This window comes from Epinephelus lanceolatus, chromosome 19 (assembly GCF_041903045.1).
Source record: "Epinephelus lanceolatus isolate andai-2023 chromosome 19, ASM4190304v1, whole genome shotgun sequence".
NCBI classification, from domain to species: domain Eukaryota; kingdom Metazoa; phylum Chordata; class Actinopteri; order Perciformes; family Serranidae; genus Epinephelus; species Epinephelus lanceolatus.
In genome coordinates, this window is record NC_135752.1 from 7621409 (window position 1) to 7634490 (window position 13082).

General features: G+C 39.7%; 1 protein-coding gene across 3 annotated transcripts in view; it reads right to left on the reverse strand.

Moving 5' to 3' along the window:
- The window catches only part of dcc (DCC netrin 1 receptor), a 418775-nt gene that overhangs the window by 272506 nt on the left and 133187 nt on the right, over window positions 1-13082 (reverse strand). For all 3 annotated transcript variants that reach the window (XM_078162332.1, XM_078162331.1, XM_078162330.1), the window contains exons 4-5: window positions 4122-4272; window positions 3286-3422 (exon numbers count right to left, since the gene is read on the reverse strand). In XM_078162332.1, coding sequence (XP_078018458.1) covers window positions 3286-3422; window positions 4122-4272 — 288 coding nt within the window. The remainder of the gene's footprint in view (window positions 1-3285; window positions 3423-4121; window positions 4273-13082) is intronic.

Sequence of the window (13082 nt, forward strand, 5' to 3'; positions counted from 1 at the left end):
AGCTGGAAGGAGACAGAAAATACCCGAAGGTTAATTTGCAGATTTTCTCCTGAGACTCGAACAAACAACAGCTGCTTCTGTTTGATTTCAACTCTCTGTTCGCAGAAAAAATACTGTCTTCTGTGTCATTAAAGGTAAAAAAATAAATAAATCCAAGCAAATCGGATGTAGTCATGTCGTGGTGCAGTAATGTCAAAATCCTGTACATCACTTTGGGAGCAACAGCTAAGAATTCCTTTGTTACCTAGTGCGGACAACATAATAACTAGCAAGATAGTAACAACATATGAGTTAACAGTCCCTTACCACGACAGTAGGATCAAGCCTATACATCAATTTAAAAGACTAAACAGATGTTAACTCAAATTGTCTCTCTCAACAAATCCCTTTCTATCAATCCAGTCCATCATTTTGTCACCATCATCGTTAGATTTGCCATTAAATTGACATTACAAGGACAAAGAACCATGGATGTGTAACTTAGAGAACTGAACACACTTCAGAGAAAGTTAATCATCAAGACAAGTTTTCTTGCTGAGGTGTCAACGCAGATAATTCCTGCAAAAGAATGCTAGTCTGAGTCTCAGACCAAATCATGAATTAGTCTGGAACCTCTCACTCATTTTCGATTTGTAAAAGGGTGTTATAAATGACCGATGGTCAAAATGCCTCTGGACACACAAAACATGATGTCGCATTTAGCATTTAAAATGTAGCATTGCCTGCTGTAAGACTACAGCAAGCAGAGATGACCTGTGATGGTGTATTAAAAATATGTCTGGTACCGTTTCTACCGTCAGTATGTGAAGTATGTCAACAGAAAGTTTTAGATCAGCTGCAACCATCTTGGTTGTTTTTCCCAAATGCCTTATGTTGCTAAGTGGCAACCTCCAGGGCTGGAAAATGGAGCCAATGCAGAAAGTGCCCAAAACTGCAGTTCCTTGAATGGGCACTGGGGGCTGACTCTAAAGAGTGAGTCATCCTTATTGTCCTCCATGTTAAAATGCCCAACTTTACAGAAGAAATAAACATGTTTACAGCCTGGTACAAAAAACTGTTTTCTATATAGCTAATCTTTGTGGTTTGGATTAAGTTTCTCTTTCTCTTACTTTAGATATCTGCTTTATTATACTGTTTCATGTTTGCTCCTCCAAAACTCAACATTTCCTTATTTTGCTGCTTCACAATAAAAGTTTTATTGTGAAGAATATATAGGAAATGAAATGTGTTTATCACTGAATTAGAAGAGCTTTATTAGCAGCTTTTATTCAATAAAGGCAAGTCTAATACTGCAGGGAAGAAGAGTCCAGGCAGAAACAGCCACAGTGAGATGTTGATGAAGAGCTGCAGACAACAAGCTCTTACTGAACCTCTACAAACAGCTCACCGCCAAAAGGTAAACTTCTCTTACCTGCCCTGCTGTGGAAAAAACACACGCAGCAAGAATAACAGGGGACTAAAGCTGTGGATCATCCCACTGCTTTTAAAGAATCATCACTCAAGACAAGCCGTCATGAGTTAAAGACACACCTTCAAGTCAGCCCTTTTGTAATGAAAATGCAAAACTCTGCGGTGCTGGGCTGACAGCCCAAACCAAACCAAGCCAAGCAAAGGCAGCCCATGACTGTCAAAAAGAGGTATAACTGTAGTTTAACCTCCGATTCACAGAGTATAGGCACAGCTGTAATGTGAGCTTTCGCTACTTTGGTGTGTTTTCAGTTTATGAAGTTTACATTAAGTGTAATGTTTCTCCTAAAAGTCTTGCTCAGCATTTGGTTGTACTAAGATATCCTCTAAGGAGTCAGATATTCAGTTTTTCCAGTTAGTACATTTTATCTTAAACGCATATTTTTTTTAAAAATGGCATTAGCATTCGAATTGCCCCAACTAACCATAGCTGTAAATGCACCATTCTAACCACAGGGTTCCCACACATTTTCATGGACACAATTTCAAAACTTTTCCATGATCTTTTAAGGACCCATAGTAAAATTTAATGAGCATTTACAATGTATAACATGAACAGAACTGTTGGTATACTTCACTCCAAAAGTTAATTATTGTAGGAAAACTAAACAGCAACCATTTCCAATATAATAGCTGGTTTATGTTTGTTACATTACGTGGAAGGTTATCATAGGAGTACTGTAACAATAAATTTCATTACACAACAACATTCTCAGACTTTGGTATGGTCCCAACGCAAGGGTACGCAAGTCAAAAATGACATCATGATGTATTTTGCGCAAAGCGCGAAGGATCCATAAGTTGTCTGTCATGCATCAAACCCTGTATCAGATAAACAGTTGTGATTGGCCTGGCCCAGGCCCGGTCGGCTGGAAATCTGATTGAACGGGAGAGGAACCAGACGCTAACCAGACACATCTCCTAAGAAGTTCCTAAAGGCTTTTTTAACACTCCTAAAAAACCTTCAAACTAATGAATCTGTTACTCCAACTGGACTTCTTGGATTTATTATTATTCATGTCTCACTGGTATGCGAAACTAAGTGACACCACTTTGTGGTGTTTCAGAGTAAGGCTGTCTTCGATCCGAATGCCGTCTCTGGCTGAGCCGGCTGGCTTTCTGCTCATCACACCTGAATACGTGAGCAGCACTGGTGTGAATCCAGCAGCAGCTGGGGAGCAGTCAGACAATAAATACAAACATATTCTATTCATGAAAACCTCCTGAAGCACACAGACGGCTGTGATTTTATATTTCATGACTGCATTTGATTCTGGATGTGATTCTGGATGAGAGTGTCTGCAGACGGGGCAGCTTCTGTCAGTGGAGGGATACATGCATTTTTTTATTTTTTATTTTTTATTTTCCCTTTTATTATGTTTATTGTTTTGGGGATGTCAGGCTGTTAACAGTTTCCAGTCAGGATTTATTTTATTTCCTCCCTCGGGAGCTTCGAGAAATGACACAGCTTCATTCTTTTATTTTCCGCACATTATCGAGCACGGAAGATGTGTGTGTGCTGTTATACTTCCATCCATGTGAGGACCTGTGTGAGTGTGGAGATCAAGGACATTTAGTGCATTCCTTTTTGAGGGTTAAGATGATTTTAGGATTGATAGAATTAGGTTTGGGTGGGGGTGTCCCAGCTCCCTTGGGTTTTATGAATCAAACATGTAACTGCAACATTCCCAATTTGAGTCTAGCTGGGGGCTTCTGTTGCATGACGTCTCCTTTCTCTTCTCATTTCCTGCCACCTCTCTACTGTCGCTATCAAAATAAAGGCAAAAAAAGACCAAGAAAATACATGTGTCGGCTCACCCAGTACACTCAGCTCTGTGTGTGCAGTGATGTTATGGTTCTTGTTGGAGGCTGTACAGCTGTAACTGCCAGAGTCGTCGTCAGTGACGCTCCTGATGATCAGATTACTGCCCACCAGCAGAGAGTACTTCTTATTCCTGCAGAGGAAGAAGGAGTGACGTTTCTTTTATTAGTTAATAACCTCCATAAAAATAAAAATACATGTTTTCTCAAAAACAGCTTTCATGCTTAAAGGATAAGTTGTACTACATTTTCCTCATTGTCAACAAATCCAGTGAAAAGACCAAAACCAACAATGTGTTATTAAGTCTCTCAGTACTTTTATGCTCCCCTACCCTATCTAAGCCCATTGCTTTCTACTGAAGAAGTAAATCTTAAAAACGGTTCACACATACTGTAGTTTCATGTTTGAAAAGGCTCAGTAATCTCTCAGAACAGTTGGTCCCTGTAGTTTTTAGCAATGTTTACTCAAACAAGAAGAAATAGTACATTTGTTGGGGACTATTTTCAGCGGTGGATTAATCCACATTTGGTGCTCTAGTGAGTATTCGTGGCAGCAGGATGGTGTATGTGGGAATGAGTCAAAATAAACTATAGCATGTGTGTTCATGGAACATGTCAGCCAGTGCAACAGTGTGGCTCACTGATGGTGCTTGACACCCAACACTTGATAGATTCATTCACTGTGTTTTTTAATGGTATTTATTGACAATAAGATAAATGGGCTGCAATGGGCAAAAGTATACACTGGGTAGATATTCATCATGGGGGTTATCATGTGGGTTAAGCATCTTCGGCTAATATGTGACATGAACAGACAGACAGTTAGGACAGACCAGCTCTGGATAAGTTCCTCTCCTCTTCTCCACTGGATGCTCGGTGTTGGGTATCCTGAAGCGGCACATTCCAGCACGGCGTCAGTTCCCAGCAGAACTGATGCTCTGGATGGACGCTGGAGGAACTGCAGGTTCCTGCTCACCCCAGGCTCTGAGGGAGACAGAGAGAAAAAGAGAAGAAAGTGAGATACTAAAACATGGTCCATATTTAGAGACACACTACATGGCCAAATGTATGTGGACACCAAAACATTGGAGTGGGTATGTCATAGTTGATCAGGTGATTATAAAACAAAATATAAAACTGTATTAAGTTTAAGACACAGTTTTAGTGTATTTTTGATGCAAGTCAGCCTGGTGTGGACAGTTAATGTGGTCGCTCTCCATGGTACTGAAAGGAGAGCTGATTCTGAAGACAGAGATGGACAGCTAATCAATATGCTTAAATGCACATCAGAATACAAGTTACTGGCACCCTTTTCTACCAACATGGAACCGGTTAAGTTCCAGTCCCTGCACCTAAGTTTTGAACTGTCCACAGCATTCCAACCAAAAATAAACTGGTTCAAAAACCAACGCCGCTACTAGACAATAAATACAAACATATTCTATTCATGAAAACCTCCTGAAGCACACAGACGGCTGTGATTTTATATTTCATGACTGCATTTGATTTTGGATGTGATTCTGGATGAGAGTGTCTTCAGACGGGGCAGCTTCTGTCAGTGGAGGGATACATGCATTTTTTTTTTTTCTCCTTTTATTATTTTTATTGTTTTGGGGATGTCAGGCTGTGCTGCTACTATCCCGGCACTACTGCAGCATAACAAAGTCTCACAAAGTCTCTCATTATTATTTATGTGAGAATGTTGTCAAGCACCATTTGGAGCAGCATCTCCAATTTTGAGACTCCTATTCTTATTTTATAGTTCATATTACTAATTATTTGTTGTGCATATACTAATACCAATACAGTTAACATTTTTAATTCTGTAAGAATCCTGTTTTAATATGGTATGTATCAATATATACATTCACTGTTCTTCACAAAGGCTTGTTGTCCTTTTCCTTAAAAAGACAAATGTACAGCTTTAATTTGAAGGAGTACATTGGCTTTAAGGAACAAGGAACAAGCCTTCTCAAGTTTAGGGGTACCCACAGAATCCCAGCCCACCCTTCCCAACAAGCTATGCTGACACTGTTGGTACCAATGGATGCCTAAGGAGCCATACACATGCCGCGCCTTTAACTGCCTGGAAGCAATTGTATCTGTGTGGCCATGGCCCCTCTGGCCCCCCCTTGACAGAACCACTGATGACTATGGCCGCTCGAGGGCATTGTAACTTCAACATCATCATTTATTCTTTTGGGTAATATGCTGAAACAAAATATTGCCGTAATTTTTCTTGGGAGGACAGTCTCCTATAGAGCCACATAGCTAACACAGATGTCCTGAATCTCATGGAGAGAGGAAGCCATTTACACCACAATATGTCCAAGTTTGTGAAATGTAGTGAAAACAACAAGGAGGAACATAGTACCAAAACTTCCAAAGGTACAAAAGTACATGGTGAATACATGGCCAAGACATGGCAGTACTCGTCTGATGGACAAACCAGTAGATGTTTGAATCCCAAAACTCAAATATCAGAATTGACTTCTGAAAAAGTTGACACAGGTCGAGGCTTTCGTTTCTTTATTGAGCTCTATTTAACCAGGGCATGTCCCACTGAGATTAAAATGATCTTGTTTTATGTTTTCAGAGTCACATCTTATATCAGCTCTCATGTAAGAAAAACTGAGGCCTGAAGACACACACACACCTGCACACACACTGTGGGTCAGGTTGTGTTTGCCCTCAGGTTGGCCTGAGGGCTGGTTGGTTCTCAAAGAAGGATGAGATGATTTCCTTCAGGAGACAGGAAGTTACATCAACATGCCCCACGGCACTCACACACACACACACGCACACACCTTCAACCTGAAATAATCCGTTAATCCTGTATTCAACCTCAACCATAAATGAACGTTTATCATTTCACCTCATTTCCTCAGCCGGAAATGAATCTGATTGAGCCGAGAGTAATTTAAGAAAATAAAAGCATTAATGTATGACTTTCAAACAAAAGGACATTTCATTCAACTTGATAAGTGTTTCATCATTTACAGGTCACACAGGGATCATTTTATGTTATTCTACATTTCACTGCATATATAATATTTTTTAATACAATAATTCATGAGTATTATATAACATTATGTAACATTTAGTACATTTATTACAAATTAATTGCTATATAAATACAAATAATTATTTTTTTTTCTTTTTTTAATTTTAATTAATTTATTGATTATTTTCAAAGGAGTTATTTTATATTACTTAAATTTAATATTGTCTTTGCTGTATTCTATTTTGTTGTAGTTTTTGTATTCTACATAATTTCATTTAATAATCGGCATGATCTTGTAGTCCATTTTATATTTCATATTGTAGATCATTTGCATCATATATTAATTTTAAGGGTTTACATATCTCAGTTAGTGTTGTCTGCAAACTATGTTTTTTATAATTTATATGTTATACCAGATTCTAAATTCTACAACTACTAAATTCAAATAATCAATATTAAATGAATTTCATAACTATGATTTATTCAGTGAGTGTTTTCTGCAGCAGGGACAGATCTGTCTGATTCAAATTCAGCATCTCTCTCTCTCTCTCTCTCTCTCTCTCTCTCTCTCTCTCTCTCTCTCTCTCACACACACACACACACACATACACACATAATAAATAAGATGTAAAGCTGTACGACCTCTGGATTTAGGAACAAAAAAGAAAACAAAAGAAACAGAAAGAGAAAACAAGATAATCAGCAGAAATGCGAGCAGTGAACATGAGGAGACAAAAGAAGAAGAAGCTGGAGAAGCGTCCACACAGCAGATTTTTTTTCAGTTGGTCACAGGGAAGAGTAAAGAGCGAGGGATCACAGAGATAATCACTGAACGACAGCGTGACTCCTTTAATGTTTTCACGGACACGCCACCAAAAGAGGCTGTCAGCAAATCAGATGTCACACAAGACGCCACATGCATCACAATGAGGAGGAGGAGCTGGGACACACTCTCTGATACCAACACACACACACACACACACACACACAACACCAATGCAGACAAAGACACACAACACTTAAATTGATTTGTGCCATATTTTTTTGCAATTCAAACATTGTGCACAATAGGTGAAATAAAAGTGAACTGTACCTCATCCTTATCTGTCCTCACAGTCTTTTCCCATTTCAGTGTATTTTTCAGGTGCAACTCAATATTCCTAAAGATAGCTATAACTACCTGCAACTGACATGGAATGCATAAGGCCTGGGACAGAGGGCTCTGCAGCGGGTGATTAAACCAGCCCAGAACATCATTGGTACCCATCTACAGTACCAGGCATCGCTATGTCGGTGAGGTGAGGTGCCTGCACAGAGCCCAAACGATACTTAAAGACAATACCAACCCAGACACAGCCTGTTCACGCTGCTGCCATCTGGCAAGTCATACAGAAGTACTCCCTGCCGTACCACCAGACTACAAAGCAGCCTCTCTCCTCAGGCAGTGAGACTCCTCAACTCATCCTCTTGTATTTCACCATAAACATTATTTTTTTTCTTGTGGAGCGTAAGGGGACTACAACTTGCAATTTGTTGCACAACCCAGTGTTGTAGAATGACAGTAAATGAACCTTGAAAATGAAGCCAATCAGATGATGATGAACTGATATAAACTGCTAATGTTTTCCACAAACAATGTTTCCTTACTGAGCTGAAGTGGAGGGACAGTAACACAGTTTCAAAAAATTCTACTGACTTATTTTCTTAACTCTTACATTGGAATCATGTTTGAAAGGCATCTCTTAACAGCCACTATTGATAGCACAAACCATTGCAGAACCGAAAACTGTGTCAGCGTACATACAAGTGATGTGCGGTTCGGGTCGGGCAGTTCAGGTGAGCTTGTTGGAAAACACTGCAGGTTTCAGGCAGGTGGGTCATAAAGTGAAAAAGCAGCGCCCTAAGTAACTTATTATAACGCACAGAAACATATGCAATAATCCAACTTTCACCTTCTTTTTACCTCTCACTGTACAACAAGCACTTTTATCATCAAAGCTGCTGTGCTCAGGCTTTCTGTTCTTTGGATTTTAACCAGGAAAATCTGTTGTAGTCTGACATATTTTAAATCTCTCCTGTCATAATGTCAAGTAAAATTATTTCCCTTTGCAAGTATGTAGGTCTTACATTATGTCCTAACAGCAGAAAGCATCTCCGTCCACACTGAATCCATTAAATATGCACTTCTGTAACATCATGTAAACAAATAGGATATCAGCTGTGCACTTGAGATAAAACTGGGGTGGGTACTTTGTGTCTTTCTGTGGTCTGTACTTTTTAAAAGATAAAACACACATTTTGTATTGTGATTTTTACTGGAAATGACATAAAATATAGTCAACAGTAAGTAGGTTGTTATCAGAAGTAGTCAGTACCAGAAACTTTCAGCTCTGGTTTGTACATTCACAGTTTAGGTTTGAGTCAACAATTAATGCATATGGTTATGGGTCAGGCTGGGCAGGTTGGCCCAGGGTTGGTGTGGGTTTTTAAAAAAAAACAAAACAAAAAACAACTGGCGCGCGCATCACTACAGTGTACATATGGGCATTCAAAGTTTGTTTTAAGCCAGATGTTAAAGATGGTGAAGTCTGTAGCATCCCAACTTGTTTTAACACTTTGGTTTTATACTGATTAAAGAAAAAAATATAACATGTTAATCAGTGAGCTCTGGAGGTGCTGGTAGGAGGATTTTGTTACTTTGGACACAGCCAGGCTCGCTGCTTGCCCTGATTCAGTCTTTATGCTAAGCTAAGCTAAGCTAAGCTAATTAGCTGCTGGCTCCAGCTTTATATTTAAGTTCAGGTACAAGTACAGACAGACACAAGAGTGGTTAGAGGAGTTCTATGTGAAGTTCAGAGCATATGAGTTGTCTGCATATGGCTCTAAACATGGAGTTGGCTGAGCGGCAGCTAGCAGCTATTGGTGCTAACCTAACACACAGTGCTAAACGACAGCAACAGTGCTGACAGAGCTAATGGTGTTAACCAGGGTGGAACTGGAGGGTGGGAGCTACACCTCTGCCATGACATCTTCTCAGTATCAGTGGTATCGCCGTATGAGCGCGGTGCAAAGCGGTGGTGACAAGCAAACATTGGCTTATCACAACAAACCAAAGAGTAACTCGAATTACAACACACAAAAGGAGCTTGATTTTATTTTCCGCTCAAGACGTCATTACTCCACTATATTTTATGGCAAATAGTGGATGCTGCAATATTAATGCTGACTCTGGAGTGGTGGTGCACTACTGAGCAGTGACACCTGTAAAAATATAACCTTCATGGATGAGTCTCCTGTGTTCTCACCACAAAATTCAGCATCAGAAGTTTGCAAAGGAACATCTAAACAAGCCTGATGCTTTTGGAAACAAGTCCTGTGGACTGATTAAGTTAAAATAGAACTTTTTGGATGCACAAGCTGAAGGCTTTGCCATGGTCCTCGCAGTCCCCCAACCTAAACATCATTAAAAATCTGTGGACAGACCTCAAAAAAGCAGTGCATACAAGATGGCCCAAGAATCTCACAGAACTAGAAGCCTTCTGCAGGAAGAATAAGCAGATGTCCCTCAAATAAGAAATGAAAGACTCTTAGCTGGCAACAAAAAGTGTTTAGAAGCTGTGATACTTTACAAAGGAGGTGCTACTAAGTAATGACCAGGCAGGGTGCCCAAACTTTTGCTTAAGGCCTTTTTCCTGTTTTTATTTTTAAACTGGAAAAGATTTACATTTAAAAAAATAATCTTGCTTAAAATGTTGAAGAAACGTGTCATGTGTAACTTATTGTCTTTTGGATATCAGGTCATCTTTTACTTGCTTAGCTATTCACAGTAAACAAAATTTTGACAAGGCATGCCAAAACTGTATTTGGCTTCCAAAGAAACTGACATTTTCTGCACAGTTGCTCATCTTTTGTTCTGATGATTCACCCATCAAGAGTTCCATGTCCATCTAAACCTTGAAGAGCTCCAAAAGGCAGAAATGAACCAATCCCACCAATACCAACTCTTCAGTTATCCCTGTGTGGAACTGGCCCACATGTTCTCTGAACACTGCAAGTGGTTATATTTCTCCCACCTGTCAGCTGATGGTTACACCTGCTGTTACTACACGAGTACACCGGGGCTTTATATCTCATCTCTTTACTCACTAATGTGACTGGTTTATCCAGCCTGACTCCCAGCTACTGGAAGAGAGCAGAAAGTAGGACAGTGATGCATTATCTGAAGATGGCACATGGGAATCAGATGGTTCCATCTGATAATCTCTGACCTTTGACCTCTCAGTCCCTCTGATGGTTCCATCTGATAAAAACTTTAGAAAGTCACAGTTCAATCATTAAAAGTTAATCCCTCTGATCCATTAAAACTTCATATAGATCAAAGTGAATGAACTAAAGCTAGAAACACAGGAAACTCTGTGGTTTAGACATTTGAGAAATGTTTGAAGGATCCTCTGAAGCCTGAGAAAGAAGCAAAACTACAGTGTTTAGAGAAATCCCCCTGTTCTTTGTTCTTCTCTTGTTCTTCCCCAGAGTCAGACAGATACTAGTTTTAGAGACAGGTCCAGGAAATACTGAGCCTAAAGAGGTAGGTGGACACTGCTGTTAATATTACCTTCTGTGGTTGTTTATTATGTTTTATATATAATAAATACTTAATTTAATCTAAATCTAAAAATCTAGATTTAAATGTACAGTTTCATTGATTTTTTTTTAATATATACAGTACAGGCCAAAAGTTTGGACACACCTTCTCATTCAATGCGTTTTCTTTATTTTCATGACTATTTACATTGTAGATTCTCACTGAAGGCATCAAAACTATGAATGAACACATGTGGAGTTATGTACTTAACAAAAAAAGGTGAAATAACTGAAAACATGTTTTATATTCTAGTTTCTTCAAAATAGCCACCCTTTGCTCTGATTACTGCTTTGCACACTCTTGGCATTCTCTCGATGAGCTTCAAGAGGTAGTCACCTGAAATGGTTTTCCAACAGTCTTGAAGGAGTTCCCAGAGGTGTTTAGCACTTGTTGGCCCCTTTGCCTTCACTCTGCGGTCCAGCTCACCCCAAACCATCTCGATTGGGTTCAGGTCCGGTGACTGTGGAGGCCAGGTCATCTGCCGCAGCACTCCATCACTCTCCTTCTTGGTCAAATAGCCCTTACACAGCCTGGAGGTGTGTTTGGGGTCATTGTCCTGTTGAAAAATAAATGATCGTCCAACTAAACGCAAACCGGATGGGATGGCATGTCGCTGCAGGATGCTGTGGTAGCCATGCTGGTTCAGTGTGCCTTCAATTTTGAATAAATCCCCAACAGTGTCACTAGCAAAACACCCCCACACCATCACACCTCCTCCTCCATGCTTCACAGTGGGAACCAGGCATGTGGAATCAATCCGTTCACCTTTTCTGCGTCTCACAAAGACACGGCGGTTGGAACTAAAGATCTCAAATTTGGACTCATCAGACCAAAGCACAGATTTCCACTGGTCTAATGTCCATTCCTTGTGTTTCTTGGCCCAAACAAATCTCTTCTGCTTGTTGCCTCTCCTTAGCAGTGGTTTCCTAGCAGCTATTTGACCATGAAGGCCTGATTCGCGCAGTCTCCCTTAACAGTTGTTCTAGAGATGGGTCTGCTGCTAGAACTCTGTGTGGCATTCACCTGGTCTCTGATCTGAGCTGCTGTTAACTTGCGATTTCTGAGGCTGGTGACTCGGATGAACTTATCCTCAGAAGCAGAGGTGACTCTTGGTCTTCCTTTCCTGGGTCGGTCCTCATGTGTGCCAGTTTCGTTGTAGCGCTTGATGGTTTTTGCGACTCCACTTGGGGACACATTTAAAGTTTTTGCAATTTTCCGGACTGACTGACCTTCATTTCTTAAAGTAATGATGGCCACTCGTTTTTCTTTAGTTAGCTGATTGGTTCTTGCCATAATATGAATTTTAACAGTTGTCCAATAGGGCTGTCGGCTGTGTATTAACCTGACTTCTGCACAACACAACTGATGGTTCCAACCCCATTGATAAAGCAAGAAATTCCACTAATTAACCCTGATAAGGCACACCTGTGAAGTGGAAACCATTTCAGGTGACTACCTCTTGAAGCTCATCGAGAGAATGCCAAGAGTGTGCAAAGCAGTAATCAGAGCAAAGGGTGGCTATTTTGAAGAAACTAGAATATAAAACATGTTTTCAGTTATTTCACCTTTTTTTGTTAAGTACATAACTCCACATGTGTTCATTCATAGTTTTGATGCCTTCAGTGAGAATCTACAATGTAAATACTCATGAAAATAAAGAAAACGCATTGAATGAGAAGGTGTGTCCAAACTTTTGGCCTGTACTGTATATATATTGTATTTGATTAGTCAGTGGTGGGTAGAGTACTGAAAATCTATACTCAAGTAAAAGTAAAATCACTTAGATTTAAAAAAAAAAAAAAACCTCAAGTAAAAGTATAAATTACCTTTTGAGAAACCTACTCAAGTTAAAGTAAAAACAAAAGTACCTGGTTGATTAATTATTTAAAGTACACGTTACTTTCCAATATTTTCTATTTTTAGATTTTGGTATAAAAATTGCAGCTAGATGTTGCCAGGAATGGCAGGGTTTCCCCCAGAAAAGCTACTGACCTGGGTAGCAAATATCTTTTGACGGTGTCTGCAACCCAGTGTGGCTTGGCGCAGCGCGGTGGACAAGTGTCTTTTTTGTCAGGGGCAAGAGACAGACTTTGTTTTGATGATTTTGATGTTAACATGTTAACATGTTAACAGCATTTAAGTCATATC